At 39.1% G+C, this 19,648-nt stretch overlaps 1 protein-coding gene across 2 annotated transcripts in view; it reads right to left on the reverse strand.

Annotated features, from left to right (window-relative positions):
- The window catches only part of GSTCD (glutathione S-transferase C-terminal domain containing), a 139,533-nt gene continuing 120,852 nt past the window's right edge, over window positions 968-19,648 (reverse strand). The window contains exons 7-10 of one of the 2 annotated variants that reach the window (XM_018049244.1): window positions 13,819-13,952; window positions 12,277-12,307; window positions 7,811-7,880; window positions 968-3,747 (exon numbers count right to left, since the gene is read on the reverse strand). In XM_018049244.1, coding sequence (XP_017904733.1) covers window positions 3,611-3,747; window positions 7,811-7,880; window positions 12,277-12,307; window positions 13,819-13,952 — 372 coding nt within the window. In that variant the 3' untranslated portion in view covers window positions 968-3,610. The remainder of the gene's footprint in view (window positions 3,748-7,810; window positions 7,881-12,276; window positions 12,308-13,818; window positions 13,953-19,648) is intronic. The other variant, XM_005681339.2, reaches the window with a different exon arrangement.

Consider the following 19,648-nt stretch of genomic DNA (forward strand, 5'->3'; position numbering starts at 1 on the left):
AAATACTGTTTTCTAATAGAACTGAAATTTGTCTCCTTAAATAAGATAAGGTTGTTCAGTCATTAATAATTATATCCCTGCTTCTCTGGGCCAGGCTCAAAAGTCAATAAACATTAAGCTCTGGCTTCTAATATTACCACCATGGCAGGAGACAAATTAGTGAGGAGTAGCATTACTTTTGATGGACGGAGGTAGGGGTGAGACCAGGTCACTTACTCGGATTGCTGTCACTGCAGCAGCCTTCCTGTTGCCTGCATCCAACTCCTTTTATTTGCTCTGGCTGAGACGAAATCTTGGCAAGAATTTACACAGGAAAATCATGATCCAAGGGCAATTGTTAATACCCATGTCTAGGACTGGCCTCAGCCACCCCGGCTGGAAAACCTCAAGGTGACAGCATAGAAACTGTCGATATCAAATAGTGAACAGAGCGTCTGCACTGAAAGTTATGAATACTGCTGAGAGTTATTAAAGAAGACCCATGGATTGAAAGATTCAATATTGTTAATATGTTCATTTTCCCTAAATTGATCTAAAGATTCCAGGCAACACCAAAAATCTCAGCAGGCCTTTTGTTTTGAAAATAAACTGACAAGCCAATTAAAAATTTATATGGAAAAACAATGGATTTAGAACAGACAAAATAATCCGGAAAAAAAAAATTGGAAGACAAGCTACCTAATGTCAAGACTTACTATAAAGCTCCAGTAATCAAATAGATTAATGGAACAGACTAGAGAAGTCAGAAACAGACGCATACATCAGCTGATTTTCAACTGAAGTGCCAAGTAAATTCAATAAGGAAAAGTTTTTAAACAAATGTCGCTGAAACAACTGTATGTTCCTCAAAGCCTACCTGTATAAGTGAATATTGATTTGAGATGAATCACAGACCTAAATATAAAAAGCTGGAACCATAAAGTTTCTATAAGAAAACATAGGAAGAATTTTTATAATCTTAGGATAAGTAAAGATTTATTAGAGAGGACACAGAAAATATTAACTATAAAAGGAAAATACAGATAAATTAGGCTTATTAAAAATTGAAACATTCACTATGAAAATGAGTAAGTAAGCCACAGACTGGGAAAAATAGTCTCAATACATGACAAAGGACTCAAATTCAGAATACATGATAATAAAAAACCCCAAATTACCTGATTTAAAAAATGAGCAAAAGACTTGAGGAGACACCTTAGAAATGATACTTCACATGCCAGTTATCAGAGAAATGAAAATTAAAACCACGATGAGATATCATTTCACATCCAATAGAGTGGTAAAAATTTTAAAAACTGACAACATCAAAAGTTGGTGAGGATGTGGAAAACTAGAGCCTTTATACATTGCTGGTGGGAATATATTTAAAATGGTACAACCACTTTGGAAAATTGTTTGGCAATTGACATTCACTTCCTCAGCAACCCAGCAATTCTACTATTGGGTATTTATCTAAGAGAAAGGAAAATATATGTCTACAAAAAGGCTTGTAGAAGCATATTCATAGACCTTATTCATAACATCCTCAAAGTGAAAACAATCCATATAAATACAAATAGGAGAAAGCATAAACACATTCTGATACATTTATATAATGAAATAACACTTAGGAATAAAAAGAAACCATTGATACACATAACAAAGTGGCTATTTCTCAAAAAATACCATGTTGAGCAAAAGAAGCCAGACACAAAAGACAGTATCCTAAATGATTGCATTTACATGAAGGACAAACATAGGCAAACCAAATGTAGGATGATAGAAATCAGAGTGGTTGCCTTTGGGGTGGGGGAAATTGGACAAAAAGCAGATGAGAGAATTTTGGGGGCTGATAGAAATCCATTATATCTTTATTTCTGGTGGTGGTTGTACAAACTGTATTAAATATGCTTAAGTAAAAGTGAAGTCGCTCAGTTGTGTCAGACTCTTTGCGACAACATGGACTGTAGCCCACCAGGCTCCTCTGCCCACGGGATTCTCCAGGCAAGAATACTGGTGTGGAATACTGGAATACTGGAATACTGGAATACTGGAATATTGGAGTGGGTTGCCATTTCCTTCTCCAGGGGATCTTTCTGACCCAGGGATCGAACCCAGGTCTCCCACATTGCAGGCAGACGCTTTAACTTCTGAGCCACCAGGGAAGCCCCATACTTAAGTAAGAATACTTAAATATTCTCAAACTGAATACTTAAAATATGTTATTTTATTGTCTGTAATTATACTTCAATTTAAAAAAAGACATTCTAGGATAAAAGAGCATGGTATGTTTATAGGTGCAAATGACTAAGATACTCAGGGGTGATGGTTGCTTCTTTTATTTAATTTTAGCCTAGAAAGCAAGAGTTCAAACCCCTCTCCCCGTGATAAATTATTCTTGTGTTTTAATCCACAGCAATGAAAGAGTTATTCATTAAAGTCCTTTCTCATCACATGTGTCATATAGGGGACAGGGGTTGAAAACATCAAAATCAATGAAATAAATTTTATCTCAAGTGGAATAACTCAGGACATGTAAAGAAATAGTCAGCAGCATGTGAGAAAGGACATGGCAGCTGGTTTTAAAAACTTTGGCTGGTGCAATAAGAACAATTTGAGTGGGAAGAATTACTCAAATAAGCCTCTGTACTCTATCCCTTCTACCTCAAGTTATACTCAGTAAGTTTTACCCCCTCAAAAAATTAATAAAAAATGATTGGTATCTGAAAAACAAATCCTGGGACCACACATTATATTATGATATAAAGAACTTAATTCATGAACCTTTCTTTTGAATCATGATTTACTTCTACAGGCAAGGCACTGTGTCTCCTGCAACTCATCTTTATATCCTTAGAATAACCTAGGCCAGGATCTTGAAATTAATGGATCTGCAATAATTATTTATTGACTGGAGTTAATAAATCAATGTGCTGACTAATTAGTCAGAATTTAAGTCCTAATTACACATTCTTGTAATGGGAAATTTACCAAAATTATTTTATAATCTCTTCATATAAAATGTTTGAACCAGCAATGATCTCATTTGGTAATTTATGAGAGGTATATTTAAAAGGAGTACCTGAAATGATATAGAAGTCCAACTCACCCCAGCTTAAAAATACAAGCATACTCTAACTATCTGCCTGGGTTTTTGAAAAAAAAAAAAAAAAAAAAAAATTAAAAAGTACAATTGCTAAAAATATAAAAAACAAAAAACCCCACCTGGTCAAGGTTTGGTCTCCATTTGAATCTCTAGATGATTGTAACAGTGCGAGTACACTATTTTGCACTGAACACCACACTGGCAAGATCAGAAAAGCTGTGAGACGAGAAGGAAATTGTTATTCCAGTGATGGAACCTCCTCTCCTGAGTATCACTCTGCCAGCAGCTGAGACTTCAGAGGATCCTCACTATGAAAATCAGCAGTCCTTTAATCACACATTACAAGAGCATTTGTGATGCTTCGCAGGCAGCCCTCCTCTAAGACTTTCCTGCTGGGTTCTTTCCTGAGCACAATAGGGTCGAGATGGCTACTGCTGTTTCCTAGTTATGCTAAGACTCTCCTGAATGCCACCGGGCTTTTATCACGGAGAAGGATGGCAAAACATCAAATGTGAATATCTTGTTCTAAATGGGGACTCCCACGATCATGTTATTTTTGGGAGAGCAGCTCTCTGGCTCCATGGATATCACTTGAACGGAGAAGCCATGTTCTTCTGCAGCTCTTGCTCGATCCAGATCCACCAGGAACATGCACTGTTTTCCTGAAATATGTGAAAATAGTATCATGAGATGCCCTTCAGCTAATAGTGCAGAGTCAGTTTGTTTAAGGGGCTCTACACAATGACAAAATCTATTATGTAGAATGATGTTTGCCCCCGCATCCTGTTTGGTCTCTTTCAATTTAACTCTTGATTAGTATGGAGAGAAGACAATAATAAATATAAGACAATTTCACAGATTTATTGCTGCTAGTAATTTAAACAACATTAATCTTTTAAGATGTATTTATAAATAAATCTCAAATAAAAAAACTACAAATTTCCCACTTTGGTAAAAATCCATGTTAAGACCTTTTCTATTCATGCTCTATGAAAAGACATTATCTGCCATATTGTAAAAAAAAGAAAAAAATCTTTCTTTAAGAATGTCCAAAATAACATCCAGACAAAGGGACACTTCAAAGACATATTATATTTTCCACTTGGGGTTTTTAGAATATAATGAAGAAATGAGAAATAGAATATATTTGAGAAAATTCTCAATTGTGTGCTGATTATTTCAGGTGGATGTGTAATGCTGAGTGTAATATAATCTTAATTTAATGGAGTGCCCACACCCCTATGAAACAGTGGTATTCAATTTTCTTTCTAATCTTGGAAAACAAAAGAGGAAACCTGACTGGCAAGCAAAGCAGCTATTTTGTGTCCTTTGGCAAATGCAAAATTCTATTTCAAAGTAGCTAGGGGCAAAAACTGAGAAGGCAGTGGCACCCCACTCCAGTACTCTTGCCTGGAAAATCCCACGGATGGAGGAGCCTGGAAGGCTGCAGTCCATGGGGTCGCTGAGGGTCGGACACAATTGAGTGACTTCACTTTCGCTTTTCACTTTCCTGCATTGGAGAAGGAAATGGCAGCCCACCCCAGTGTTCTTGCCTGGAGAATCCCAGAGACGGGGGAGCCTGGTGGGCTGCTGTCTATGGGGTCGCACAGAGTTGGACACGACTGAAGCGACTTAGCAGCAGCAGCAGGGGGAAAAAAAACAACAAACTGATTTGAGGTTAAATACATTCAAAGCCAAGGTTTACTTCTACACTTTCAATTTCTTTAAATTCAATATATAAACTTTTTATTATCTTGGAAAAAAAGGTTATTGACTATGCAGAACTTCATTCATTCCATTTTTTTCCTCAACAATTATAAATAAGGCCTATGCATCATTTTTAAATGATTTGTTTGAATGACAGTAGAATCTGCTAAGCTAAAACAGCCTTACAAGTGAAGGCATAACTGAAATAGAAAAGTTCTTCTGTGGAAGATATGAATCCGCCCAGAAAAACAGAGGAAGGTGAAATTGTTAGGGGAAGCACACTGACTGAAACCGCTCACCCTGGCCAGGCCCTTTAGTAACCATTCGCATGAGCTGTTTTTTGACAGGAGATCCTGGTAAGGAATACGGAACTAATAAGCCACCACCAACCAGAAGAATACGGGAAAGGTGGAAAGGAGACACCGCGTGTCCATCCACTTCCCAGAATCCCTCTCGCTAGCATCCATCTTGGCTGGACGATGGGTGCGCCACCAGGAAAGAATCTGAATTAGAATGATTGGCCAAAGATAACCCGGAAACTAATCCCATCACCATAAAACCTGACATTGCAAGCCACGTAGCAGAGCAGCTCTCCTGGGTTCCCTTACCCAACTGCTCTCCACCCGGGTGCTCATTCCCAATAAAATCTCTTGCTTTGTCAGCACATGTGTCTTCTCGGACAATTCATTTCCGAGTGTTAGACAAGAGCCCAGTTTCAGACCCTGGAAGGGGTCCCCCTTCCTGCAACAAAATCAGTAGCTAAGAAACTGACAACGAAAGATTCAAAATATTTTGCACATTTCCCTCAAAAGGCCCCATGCCATAAAGGATGGACTGTGATGGAAACGTTAGAAAAAGAGATGTCTAGAATTCCATTGAGGATAAATGGCCCCTTCTTCAGCAACAGCTGCATGGCTGTCATTCTTTTTTTTCCTTGAAACAGTGTTCCTCCTTTAAGACATCTGTAAATGTGTCCCCCTCCACCCCACCTACCCTTCAATTTAAAATGAAACATTCTCTGTCAGAATGGGATGCTCTGCATTCCTTCAGTACCCACCCTAGGTTTACACTGCAGCTCATTTACCCTTGGCTTTGATCCCAGCCCGGTTAATTTTTCCTTTTGCATTACATGGAAGAGTCTCTTGTTTTTACATGTTGAAGAAGTGTCTTCACAACTGAAATTCAGTGGTTGGTAGTCTACCTTTTAGGGTCTGGGGAGCTTCCTCAAATGTTTACAGAACAGAGGTATGGCTTGTGCCAAGAAGAGATGTAGAACTGATGGAGTCAGTGACTTTGAACCTGACTTTCCCTCCCTTCATGCCAGCAATCTTGCCAAAGGCTCCTCCTCAGCTCTAGCGATTTCCCTTCCAGCCACTCCCTTCTCATTTGATGGCTAAAAACATCAACAGGTACACCCCCACCCACCACACCGATTATTCTTTCATTGAGTCTAGTGGAGTTGTAGCAAATGTAACTTGATAAATATGTACAAATTCTCTCTCTATATATATATATATATTTGACTGTGCATTTAAATATGCATTCAGCTACTCAAAATGTGAGTATGGGAAAAAGGAGGAAGAAGGAAAAAGAATCAAAGAGGGAGACTGCAAGCTTCTTCCATATGTTCACGCCCCAGGGTGTGAGACAAAGAAGGAAACCACTTGTCCCTTCAGACTCAGGTCTCAAATGCTTCTCCAACCATGATGATACAGCTACGCTGACTTGGACTTCAGAGTTTACAGATAACTATTTCACGTACAATGCGGTGTCTGAATGCAAGCTAATTACTACACCCAGTGCTGGGCCAAAGAATCAACAATCCGTTTTCTGCTCCGTCATGACAGTCTTCAATGGGTGGCCTTTTGAATCATTTTTAAGATAGTTTTGACTCCATTCGATCATGTTAAGCCCTAATTTTGGAACCTAACCTTCCGGTAATGTCACTCTGTCACTGATGGTCACTGCAAAAATGGAGCCTTACGTCTAGAATCAAATAATTTGGGTTTACAGCGTGGCTTCACCATCCACCAGTCCTGGGCAAGATTTTGCCCCAGTTCTCCTACCTGTAAAATGTGAATAACAGCACATATTCCACATGTATTTTTATAAGAATTTACTGAGATAGTGGGTGGAGGACATTTAGCTCAGAGCTAAAATGTGCAATAGCTATTAGCCGCTGCTGCTGCTAAGTCACTTCAGTCGTGTCTGACTCTGCGCGACCCCATAGACGGCAGCCAACCAGGCTCCCCCGTCCCTGGGATTCTCCAGGCAAGAACACTGGAGTGGGTTGCCATTTCCTTCTCCAATGCATGAAAGTGAAAAGTGAAAGTGATGCCGCTCAGTCAGGTCCGACTTCGTGACCCCATGGACTGCAGCCTACCAGGCTCCTCCATCCATGGGATTTTCCAGGCAAGAGTACTGGAGTGGGTTGCCATTGCCTTCTCCTGTTAGCTGCTATTAAATTTCTAAACATGATTTCTCTTTCTAAAGCAAAGTCTTGGATAAATTCATTACTTAAATTTGAAATACTATTTTTCTTCCAAGTTAGGTAATGTTTAATATTACAAATGTCAAATAAATTGGTCTATGATTAATATTATACGAGTATATATTTTCTGTGAAAGAAAACATTATCATCCTTGTTTATACATTTTGTAATATATCAATTTTGGTATGCATAGTTGATATTTCCATCTTTAGTATTTTTTTCTATGGCTTTTGAGAGATTCTTCAGTTTGTTTGTAACAGTAAGAAAAATATTTAACATAAATCTACTCAATGTATGAACACTGAAAATACATTTGGAAGTATTAATGTTAACAAAAAATGGGACAAAATATTCTTATAGTTAGAGCTCTTTTCAAGATGGATTTTTTTCTGGGAAAAACAACTTTAGTGTCTCACTGATAAATGGACCATGTAGCGGCTTCCCACTTTCCCAAATAGCGTTGGTTCACTCATTCCTAGGCATGGTGGACATAATCTATGCAACAGCTCCTCTGTGAAAACACATACCTATGAGCCTTCGCTGGGGTGGCAGCTGGACAGCTGTCTGGTCTGCAAATCTGCATAGAATCATGTGTTCCTGAAAGAAAAAGCAATAGAATGTGGCTTTTAAAAAAATCTTCTTTAAAGTTAAAAAAAAATTCACTTATTTTTCTGGAACTCTACATCGCTTAATTAAATAAAGTGCTGCACAGATAGCACTTTTGAAAGCAGCACATTTTCAGAAAATAGCACTCAATAATTTTTCTCCCTTTAAGTAGAGTGCTCTTCAGATGTAGTTCTTAAGAACAGATGCATGGAAGGTCCTCGGGGCTCCTTAACCGGCTGCTTTTAGCCAAAATATGGTTACAATTTGTGGTTATAATGTGTTAAACTCAGAGACCTAAAAGTCACTTATATTTCCCTTTTAATAAAATTTGAGTCTCAGGAACATGGTTCCAGGAAGACACTCTAAGTGGCTTTTCCTCCACTACAAGAAGGAAAGGAAGTACTCGAGAAGCTCATGGCTGTGGCCTCTGGAGTTCTCCCACGTCCCCAGCACAGTGCCCTAACCTTCCCTTCAGTTGGTCCCTTCAGAGGAAAGGAGGCTGGCTCACTCCCTCCTCTCACTCACTCCAGAAGGCTGCAGGAAGTGCATCTATTTAGATGCACATAGATGTGCTTAGCACTTCCCAGGTGGCACTTGTGGTAAAGAACCTGCCTGCCAACTCAGAAGATGTGAGTGTTGGTTTGCTCCCTGGAGGATAGGTCCCCTGGAGGAAGGCATGGTGACCCACGCAGGCATGCAGATGCACTTTACATCAGACTGTAAAGGGGACTGGAAAGAACGGAAGGGATATTATTGCTTCTGCTTCACAATTTTAGGAAAGATTACCTTACTGAAGACGAACAAGGTTTTAAAGGGACAGAGAGGGGAAGGGTCTGCCCTGCACTCTTAAATCTGCAACTACACAAAGGTGAGTGATTAGGAGCTAAGATAACTGCAGTGTTCCCATGACAACTGTTCATTCAGAGCAGCTGTGGTTTCCAAGTGTGTAAATGATCTTACCTGACAGCTTAGCAAACTCGCTAAACTCAGATCTATCATTTGTCTCCTTGGGTTTTTGGACATTCAATTTGAGGACTCAATTTTTTCTAAAGGGTTATTCTGATTAACTTATTAAATAAGTTTTTGTGAGATGCTGTTTCAAGGGTTACTTTTTTCTCAACTTTTACACATTAAAAAAAACCACTTTAATGCTCACTATAAAATTTAGTGGTAATGGGTGTTGGTTTAGTTGCTAAGTCGTGTCTGACTCTTGTGACCCATGGACTGTAGCCCACCAGGCTCCCCTGTCCATGGGATTTTCCAGGCAAGAATACTGGGATGCGTTGCCATTTCCTTCCAGGGGATCTTCCTGACCCAGGAATTGAACCCGAGTCTCCTGCATTGCAGGCAGATTTTTTTTACCAACTGAGCTATGAGGGAAGCCCGATACTAATAAAATGATTCAAATGAATAACTTTTATTAAGGTCCTGCAAACTGGCATAAACAAAGGGAAGAAGAAAAGCTTATAACTCTATAATTGGAAGAAAAGTCAACACAAAGCCTGCCCTTTGTCCACGTTTATAAATTAAGATTCACTTTAAGTAAAGACAATGTTGTGACAATCAGAACCTCAGATGAGGTTCGTTTTCCTTGTCCTGATAAGTCTCACCATATTTTACTGGAATTACCTATGTATGTGTTCTTCCCAGTAGAAGTTAAATTCTGAAAGGGGAAGGCACATAGGAGGTACTCAGCAAGGGTTTGCTGGCTAAGTTGAACTTTGGAGAAAAATACTTGCAAAGTGACTCTCAAGATAATAGGGCACTAAGTCCATTCGGTTCTGCCTGCCATCTGCCCACCATGGTTAAGAAATACTGAGATATCATCTTGCAACAACATGAAAGAGGTTGAAGACTTCATAGTGCATTCACACTTAAAAGATCCTCAAAGGGCGGGTGGGGTGGCCAAGCGGATTCGGGGTGTGCGAGGAAGAGGAAATAGACAGAACTGGGGCGCCAGGGAGTCTCACGTTCTCTGGAAGTACCTGGGTGCCCTGTGCCTTCTGACTCTAGGAATTTTAGATTTCTTTTCCCAGACAGTGAGGCTGTGGCACCCTAGGGTTTTCACCTAGCCTCCTAGAGGAGGGATTCAAGCAAGGCTCTAGTGTTTGTTCTTTGTTTATTTTTCAGTTCATTTTTTATTTTAAGGCCTTTGGCAAAAAGATGAGGTGTTTTAAATATTATGAAAACAAAGTCCCTGAGGTCCTAATGTTTCCCACAAAACCTGTAGTTCCCTAGAATATGAAGATTTTAAATCCAGTAAGCCAAGATGAAATGATTCTGGTTCTGGATGAATGCATGAACACTCAAGTTCTGTACTTGGACGGGTGGGGGTGGGAGAGTTGGGGAACGGGGAGAGGCAAAGGCAGGACATGGGGCAGGAGACAGAGCTAGAGGTGGGTGTTTAAGAGTTGTAAATCAGAGGTGAGGGAGACATAGAGGCCAAGGTGGAAGAAATGAGCATTTTTAGGTTACTTTATCTCACAGTTTCTCTGTTGGATGGGGAAGAAGGTAAAATTCCTAGAAAGCAGGGGCTGGTATATAAAATGAGACTGAGATTGCATATTTTTAGTGAGTCTGCACAAGAAGTGGAATTAACCAAACTAAGAATACAGACTAATTTATTAGTTTTTAATGGGCTTATCTGTATATTTCTCTCAAAATCACCATTTCTTAGATTGTATCATATCAACATCACTGATCAATTAATTAGTTCATAGTGATGCTCAGAAAGCTGCAAACTGTTTTGCTCAGACTGGTGACTCAAAACTATGCAATGTTCTGACTGCTGCTGGGAGACAGTTCTCTGTGGGCCTCTTGTGTTTCTTTACATCTTATGAGAAGAGACACTGTCTCTGTTCCAGACCAGGGACTGGCAAACTATGTCTGGCCCATTGGCCAAATTCAGTCTATGAACTGTTTTTGTATGGCCTGCAAATTAAGAAGGGTTTTCACACTTTCAAAGAGGTGTACACCAGCAACAACGACAGGCCGATGTAGAGTATGTGGGAGATGTGCAAGTGCCCAGCAAAGCCTGAAGTATTTACTACCTTCTACAGAAAAAATCTGCCTCTGTATCAGATAATCCTTTCAAAGTGAACAGTCTTGGAAACTATACAGACTTGGAAACTCCCCTTCTCTCCCTCTGCAGAAAAGGGGAGGCATGCTTACTTAAAGATTACATCTTAAAACATTCGGGTTTCCTAGCTCAGGTTTCCGTCCCTGTAATGCAATTCACTGTACATGTAGGTATCACCTGGCCCTTTCTGTGCTGCCCTGTGGGAACTGGGGCTCAGGGAGTCCCTGTGAAACTGATGATAGTCCAGCTACTCCTACTGCTGTGAGCAATACTGCCCTTTGTCTCTGACTCAGGGGTTTCCTATCTTCTGCTAGCATCTATGAAAATTGTGCCAGGCCAACTTGTTAGCTTGCGAGTAGGGTCAACTCTCAGACTTTTTGCAAATCTTGTCAGCTACTTGAAGATTAATCTTGACTGGCCAAAAAGAAAAAAAAAATCTGTGTTAGATGCTCCTGAGTGATTCAAGTGTAACTAGACTATATGCTCCATTAGAAATTTGAGAGAGAAAATATAAAGAAGTAATAAAAAGTATATGAGCAAAACATCTAGATCTTTTAAAAGTTTCCTTGTAAGATAGTGTTCAGTTCAGTCGCTCAGTCATGTCTGACTCTTTGAGACCCCATGTATGATAGCATGTACGACCCAGCAATCCCACTACTGGGCATACACACTGAGGAAATCAGAATTGAAAAAGACACGTGTACCCCAATGTTCATTGCAGCACTGTTTACAATAGCCAGGACATGGAAGCAACCTAGATGTCCATCAGCAGATGAATGGATAAGAAAGCTGTGGTACATATACACAATGGAGTATTACTCAGCCATTAAAAAGAATACATTTGAATCAGTTCTAATGAGGTGGATGAAACTGGAACCTATTATACAGAGTGAAGTAAGTCAGAAAGAAAAACACCAATACAGTATATTAATATATATATATATGGAATTTAGATCAATGGTAATTATGACCCTTTATACGAGACAGCAAAAGAGACACAGATGTAAAGAACAGACTTTGGACTCTGTGGAAGAAAGCAAGGGTGGGATGACTTGAGAGAATAGCATTGAAACATATATATTATCGTATGTGAAATAGATTGCCAGTCCAGGTTCGATGTATGAGACAGGGTGCTCAGGGCTGGTGCACTGGGATGACCCTGAGGGATGGGATGGGGAGGGAGCTGGGAGGGGGGTTCAGGATGGGGAACACATGTACACCTATGGCTGACTCATGTGAATGTATGGCAAATACACAATATTGTAAAGTAATTAGCCTCCAATTAAAATAAATTTTAAAAAAAGTTACCTTGTATGATAATGTTTTCTTGAATTGTTCACTGAAATAGAAAAGAAAAATGAATTACTTAAATACCAAAGATTAAAGAGTAGAAATAGTCTTGGAGAAATTAAACCATAAACAAAAATATGTATTTTATCTGAAGGGTATAATGCTATCCTGAAGTAAAAACAATGCCAGTTTGAAGTACCTTCATAAGATGACAAAAGCATGTTATCTGTATGTGATTCATTTTAAAGAATTTCTTTCAAAGATTATTTAGTATTAGAGAAGCACAATCACTTTCTTCTCTTCCTTGCATGGGTGCACACAGATTCAGGCATGTTAAAAATGTAGGTTTTACTGTTATTCTGAAGCTGTAGGGGCTGTCCCGAGTTGTCTGGTACCTGGCCCTAGGGTGATTAGGGCAAGGGGACAGTGGGGCCTGGGAGTGGTGCCTTAATGACAAAGTGGGTAAGTGTCAGTAAGTCCACAGAGAAGTGGAAAAGTTGACAGACACTAAACTGAGACTTTAAAATCAGTTAAGTGAGATTGTAGACCGAACAGCTCAAATGAACATATTTAACCTAGCCTATATTTAACAGGCCTAATATGATCGGCTGGATTCTCAATAACCATAAATCAAATGAAATGTCATAAACACCAAGAATGGCCCCCCACTAGGGTGAGTGCAGGGTTAAGTGGTTAAGAACCCACCTTCCAATGCAGGAGACATGGGTTTGATGCCTGGGTGGGGAAAATTCCCTAGAGGAGGAAATGGCAACCCGCTCCAGTAATCTTGCCTGGGAAATTCCATGGACAGTAGAGCCTCGCGGGCTATGGTCCATGGGGTCACAAAGAGTCAGATGTAACTGAGTCAGCAAGCGTGTTGAGTTAAAGTGATGACAATGAAAATGTCTCCCTTTCCTGTGTGAGGTAAGGAGGACAGTAAATATGGCTGTTGAGCTTACAGGTTAATCATCACCACTCCCAGGAAGAATTTAAACTATTGCTGTAGTTAGCAACAGTTCATGTTTATTGAGCACTTACTTTGTGCCACTATGAAGTGGTTTACATGTATATCATTCAATTCTCATAAAAACCCTGAGGTAGATATTATTATAATCTCCCTTTTGTAGATGAGGAAATGTAGGTAACAAGAGTTTAAGTGAATTGCCTGAGGTGAAACAATTTACAAAAGAACAAGGAGCCAATATCAGCACTGGGGCAGAAAACTTTCAGGTCCTAAGCACTTGACCACTGCCCTCTATTGCCTCTCAAGGGTGATGATTTTCTCTGAGAAGTACACAGAGGAGTGCTGACTTCCAGACTGCTAACTCCTCGACAGATCTGTTCTAAACTTCAGCAAGAGCTGGTTCCAGCAGTAGATATGAATGGGGCAGACAAGGAGGAGATCCTCTCTTCCTTATGCAGCTTATGAACAATGCTTGCCATTGGGGAAAAAGGAAATGAGCTGGAGCCTGAAATCTCATTGCGACTTTATATCAAAAGAGTTTTGTGCATTGATTTGACACCCATATTGATACCTTGTGGCAGAACACAAGATTTCACCTTTTTGGAAAATTAAGCTTGGAGGTGTTCTGAACGAAACCGTAACAGCAAGGGCACGTGACAAAGGAAGCCCGTGTTCTGAGGCAGTGTTCGATCACCATGTCTGTTGCCACTCCACACGCATGCAGCGCCACCTGGAAAATAAGACCAGACCTCAGCACTAAGTTCTTTTTTAACTAATAGTGCTACTTCGTGCCATTAGAAAAAAAAAATAACAAAACTGTAAGCATTGTTCCTTAAGAGTTTATTTCATAGTAGTTTAAATAGTTCTCATTTGGACATGCCAAAGGACTAATTAGGTATTCATATTTATTAAGAGAATTAAGCAAGAGGTTGAAAGATTACAGATGGAACATTTATAACAGAGCATAAGATTCATTCAGTGGGAAAGCTGATGTCATGTAAAGCATGGAGGATTCAGTATGTATGCAAGTCTAAACGAAGGCTCTTACTGATTGAAACTTTAGCTCAGTTGTGGCATCCTGGCAAGAACTCTACTTGGAAATTAGAATTTCTAGTTCAGAACTCTAATTGGCTCGATGATCCTGGGCTGCTTGAAATTTAAAATCTTTGGGCTTCAGTGTCCTCCACCATAAACTATGGTTAATAATACTGACACATCACAATGCTGCTGCAACACTAAACAGAAGTGTATTTGTAAACACTTTTTCAAATGCCATCTGAATATATTCTCATCAGTGTTGTATAAAACCAATCAAATCATATTTATGTAGCTCCTGTTTATATTCACAGAATTACAATTCTTAACACTGAATGATGATTTGTGTGAAATCTTCTTAAAGAGTTTATTTAAAAAGGAAAAACACTGTGGACTGAAGTCATGATTAGTGCATCAGTAATTCATGAAAAGAAAAATAAAATTATTTAAAAATGTTTTTAGAATGAATGCCTTAAATATATCTATACTGTACCATTATCTAAAGCAGACCATTTTGCAAATTATTAGGCTAAATAAGGAAAATTAGGACTCCAAAAGGAAATCAGACGTAGAGATCCTAAAAGATGAAGCATTTTGTCAGAAAAATGCTCAGATCTCATTCTGACCAGAGGCAAGTTGTGCTGGATTATAATTGTCCTTTCTAGACAGAAATCTTTCAACTTCGGGGTAGGGAGGGGGCTGAAGGGCTTTTAGGGTGAAGACAAGGAGGTTTTCTGGAAATTTCTGGATATTAAGTAGTGTAAGTCAGCTTCCCCCTTTCAATTGGCAGACCAAAGACAAAGCTGTATTGAGAAGAGGAAAGCAGGCTCTCTGCTCTCGGACCTGCTCCTGAATTCTCCCCTCCTTGCAGGCTTCCATCAGCGCCATAGAGGTCAACTATCTCCGTGGTTGCTGTCAACCACCTTTCTTCACTCCTCAAGTATCACCCAGGTAGGCTGCTGGCCAGTGAACGGAGCAACAACTAATGGATCGGAAAGAACCTGGATTTTTCCATCTGCCCACTCTTTTTTAAAAATCAGTTTTGCAGGGTGAAATTCAGGCTAGTTCTTATTCTCACTGAGTGGCTAGAGAAAGCCTCATAGTAAAAATTGTAGATGCACTTTCCCCTGGAAGGAGAGAGAAGAGAACCAACACTCAACCCGTGCCCTTTATGTGTTGGCAACTATGCTGGGTGATGGCACGCACATTCTCCTATGCTCACAACAGCCCTGAAAGATTTTATTATCTCCATCCAAGAAGCGAGGAAGCTCAAACTTGGGGAAATTAAGTATATGCTCTCAACAAAGCAGCTCCTGAGGGGCAGGATCCTGACCCCCAGCCTGACCCATGTAGTTCAAGGGTCAACTGTACTATGCTTATTCTTATATTGGCGGGGGGAGAATGTATATAGTGTGAATACCCTGGACAAAGGAATGATTCATGTCCTGGGCTGGTTGGAGGACAGTGTATAATTTCAAATTTAGGAACTGGGTTTTTTTTAATTTTAATTTTCCATTTAATATTTCAGACCATAACTGACCACAGGTAACTGAAACCAAGGAAAAGCAAAATTACAAAGACGGGGGTGGGGGGAGTATTGTACATTCCTTCTCATTTTCTTTATCTCGTTGGTCCTACTATCTTCTGGAATTACAACACCATAGGGGACTAGCATGTATTCAGTGTCTGCAAGATGTAAAAATAGCATATTGAAAAGCAGAGACATTACTTTGCCTACAAAGGTCCATCTAGTCAAGGCTATGGTTTTTCCTGTGGTCATGTATGGATGTGAGAGTTGGACTGTGAAGAAGGCTGAGCGCCGAAGAATTGATGCTTCTGAACTGTGGTGTTGGAGAAGACTCTTGAGAGTCCCTTGGACTGCAAGGAGATCCAACCAGTCCATTCTGAAGGAGATCAACCCTGGGATTTCTTTGGAAGGAATGATGCTAAAGCTGAAACTCCAGTACTTTGGCCACCTCATGCGAAGAGTTGACTCATTGGAAAAGACTCTGATGCTGGGAGGGATTGGGGGCAGGAGGAGAGGGGGACGACAGAGGATGAGATGGCTGGATGGCATCACGGACTCGATGGATGTGAGTCTGAGTGAACTCCGGGAGATGGTGATGGACAGGGAGGCCTGGCGTGCTGCAATTCATGGGGTCGTGAAGAGTGGACATGACTGAGTGACTGAAATGAACTGAACTGAAAAATCTTTACATAGATATTTTTTCTTGTTTTAATCACTTAGTTTTTTTCTTTTAAAAATTAATACTTTAAATAGCTCTTACTATGTCTCTTGCAATATCATGACAAGGTCACCTAGACAGCAAGCATTCTAGATGAACTCTGAATCCAGGTCTGAAGCTCACAGGCTTTCCACTACATCACGCTATGCCTTCCCTGACCAACATATTTGGAGCTGGAAGGAACCCTTAGAGACCATCTGTTTCAATGAAGAATTTCTGGGTGTCACGCTTAGGTTCACCACTGATTTAAGAGAAGAAGGAATGTAATATGTTCTAGTTACACATAAAGGAGTCACAAAGGAAGGAAGGGACAAAGAGAAATACATCTAATTTTTTTTTTCTTAAACCATTACTATTTACAGAAACTGGTATGAAATCTAATTTCTAATTATATTTCAAACATCTGACCAGAGACTTTGTAATATAATATATAAAAGATAAATAGATTTATTAATATACACACTGGATAGATCTGACAACTGTAGAAAGAGCATAAAACATAAACTATGAGTATCTAATGAAGGTTAATGTGCTGGGGGAAAACACCATAGTTAATCAACAATTAGTGGAGAACACAGCAAACAAGTGTTTCACTGATCCCCAAAATTCGGTATTGTGGTTCTCTGTAAATACACTGAATTCTAGCAAAAGATAAAATATTGAATTGTAAAAGTATCTACTGGCCAAGGTAATGCACATTCCAAAGTATATGTAAATATTATTGATCCAAATAAATGCTGAAGAATTCAGGGACTATAAATTAAGGGCGATTTCCTTACTTTTCCTTATTTCAATTAATCTATTTAATACATGTCCTAAAAATTCTAAGTATAACACATCCTATGATGTAAGCCAGTTCATCATCCTATGATGAATAGCCAAGAAACTTCAAACCATGTATCTTTGCTATATATGGTAGTAAATAAAAGAAATTAATCATCACTCACTCTCAGAATGTCTTTCAACCGGCAGCTTCTAAAAAACAAGGCAAGATTCTAGACAAAACTGATTGATTCTTCTCTAAGAAAATTTATGTTGATAAAGACACATATATTCTAAAAGAATATGTGTTGGTAAAGACAGTAAGCCTATGCCTTATTCATACTCCCAAAACTAAGCTTGTGCTAGATTTATGATTTTACAAGGCATCCTATCCTTGGGGTTGTTTTTCTTTGCTTTGGTTTTTTTTTTTAAGATTAATTTAACATTTAATAGTCTTTTCCTAGTCCAAACCACAAATATAGATGTTGTATTCCCCATTTTACAAAAAGACCAAGTGGCTAGTCCCAGGTCATAAGTGACCAAGACAAGATTTAATCTCAATCTCTCTGACACCATTATTCTAACTCTCTATGTTCCTTGTCTACCTCTTTCTTTAGATGTGAGGAGCGAACAGGAAGTCACTCCAATCCCAGCTTTCACATTAACTTGCTATGTTCCTCTTCCCCAAGTGCAGCCTCAACTTTTATATCTACAAAATGAGAAAGCTAAACTGAATCATCTCTAAATTTGCCTCAACCCAATCATGCTCTGAGCCACTGCTTCTCAAAGAAGGATTCTTAACCAGATATCTTAGAAGCAAGCTTGGTTTCAATTGATCTCCTGTTTTCCCTCTTCAGAAACTTTCATGCGATATATTATAGGTAATTGGCTTTAAAATCCAAATAATGCTAAAAAGGAGGGAATGACAAAAACAGTTCCTTGTTCTGTAAACACTTCACTCAAAGAGAAAATCTGGTGAACAGATAATGCTTTTCAACTCATTGGTTTTCTTTCCTGAAATCCATCTCTGTTTTTCTATACAATAAATGTATATTGCTTATTTCAAATCAAAACTGTAGTGAGATATCACCTTACTCCAGTCAGAACAGCCATCATTAAAAAGTCTACAAATAATAAAAGCTGGAGAGGGTGTGGATAAAAAGGAACCCTCCTACACAGTTAGTAGGAAAATAAATTGGTGCAGACACTATGGAGAACAATATAGGGGTTCCTTATAAAACTTAAAACAGACTTACCATATGATCCAGCACTCCCACTCCTGGGCATATATCCACAGAAAACCATAGTTTGAAAAGATACTTGCAGCTCAATTTTCACTGCAGTACTATTTATAATAGCCAAGACATGGAACCATCTTAAGTGTCCATCAACAGATGAATGGACAACAAAGATGTGAGATAGGGGCTTCCCTGGTGGTCCAGTGGCTAAGACCCCAAGTTCCCAGTGTAGAGGGCCAGATTCAATCCCTGGTCAGGGAACTAGATCCCATATGCTACAGCTAAGTTCACAGGCTGCAACGGAAAGATCCCAGATGCTGCAACGAAGACCAGAGATTTTTCAAGAGCTGAGACTAAACGAAGACAGCACAGCCAAAAAACCAAACACATTAAAAAAGAAAGAGCTGTCTGCCCTCACAGTTCAGCAGAGGTTCTGACACCTGAGGGCAATTCTGAAAAACAAAAAAGAAGATGTAACATATATATAATATATATACACTCACATATTATACATATAATATATATAATATACACATATAACATATAACATAGATATGTTATAATGTATATATTTATTATATGGATTTAATATATTATATGATATGTGTGATTAATATATTAATATAATATTATATACTAATTATACATTATATATTAATGTGTGTGTGCATATATATATATATAAAACATATGGGCTTTCCTGGTGGCTCAGCTGGTAAAGAATTCACCTGCAATGTGGAAGACCTTGGTTTGATCCCTGGGTTGGGAAGATCTCCTGCAGAAGGGAAAGGCTACCCACTCCAGTATTCTGGCTTGGAGAATTTCATGGACTGTATAATCCAAGGGGTTGCAAAGAGCTGGACATGACTGAGCAACTTTCACACACACATATAACATATACATATAATATATAATTATATATGTTATATATATATGGCCCCTGATGTGCTGCAGTCCATGGGGTTGCAAAGAGTTGGACATGACTTAGTGACTGAACAACAACAATGTTATATATGATATACACAATGGAATATATACATTACTTAGCCTTTAAAAATGAAATAGCATTTGCAGCAACATGGATGCACCTACAGATTATCATACTAAGTGGAGTAAGTCAGGCAGAGAAAGGCAAATACATGATA

The sequence above is a fragment of the Capra hircus genome, chromosome 6, assembly GCF_001704415.2.
Source record: "Capra hircus breed San Clemente chromosome 6, ASM170441v1, whole genome shotgun sequence".
In the NCBI taxonomy this organism is placed as follows: Eukaryota; Metazoa; Chordata; class Mammalia; order Artiodactyla; family Bovidae; genus Capra; species Capra hircus.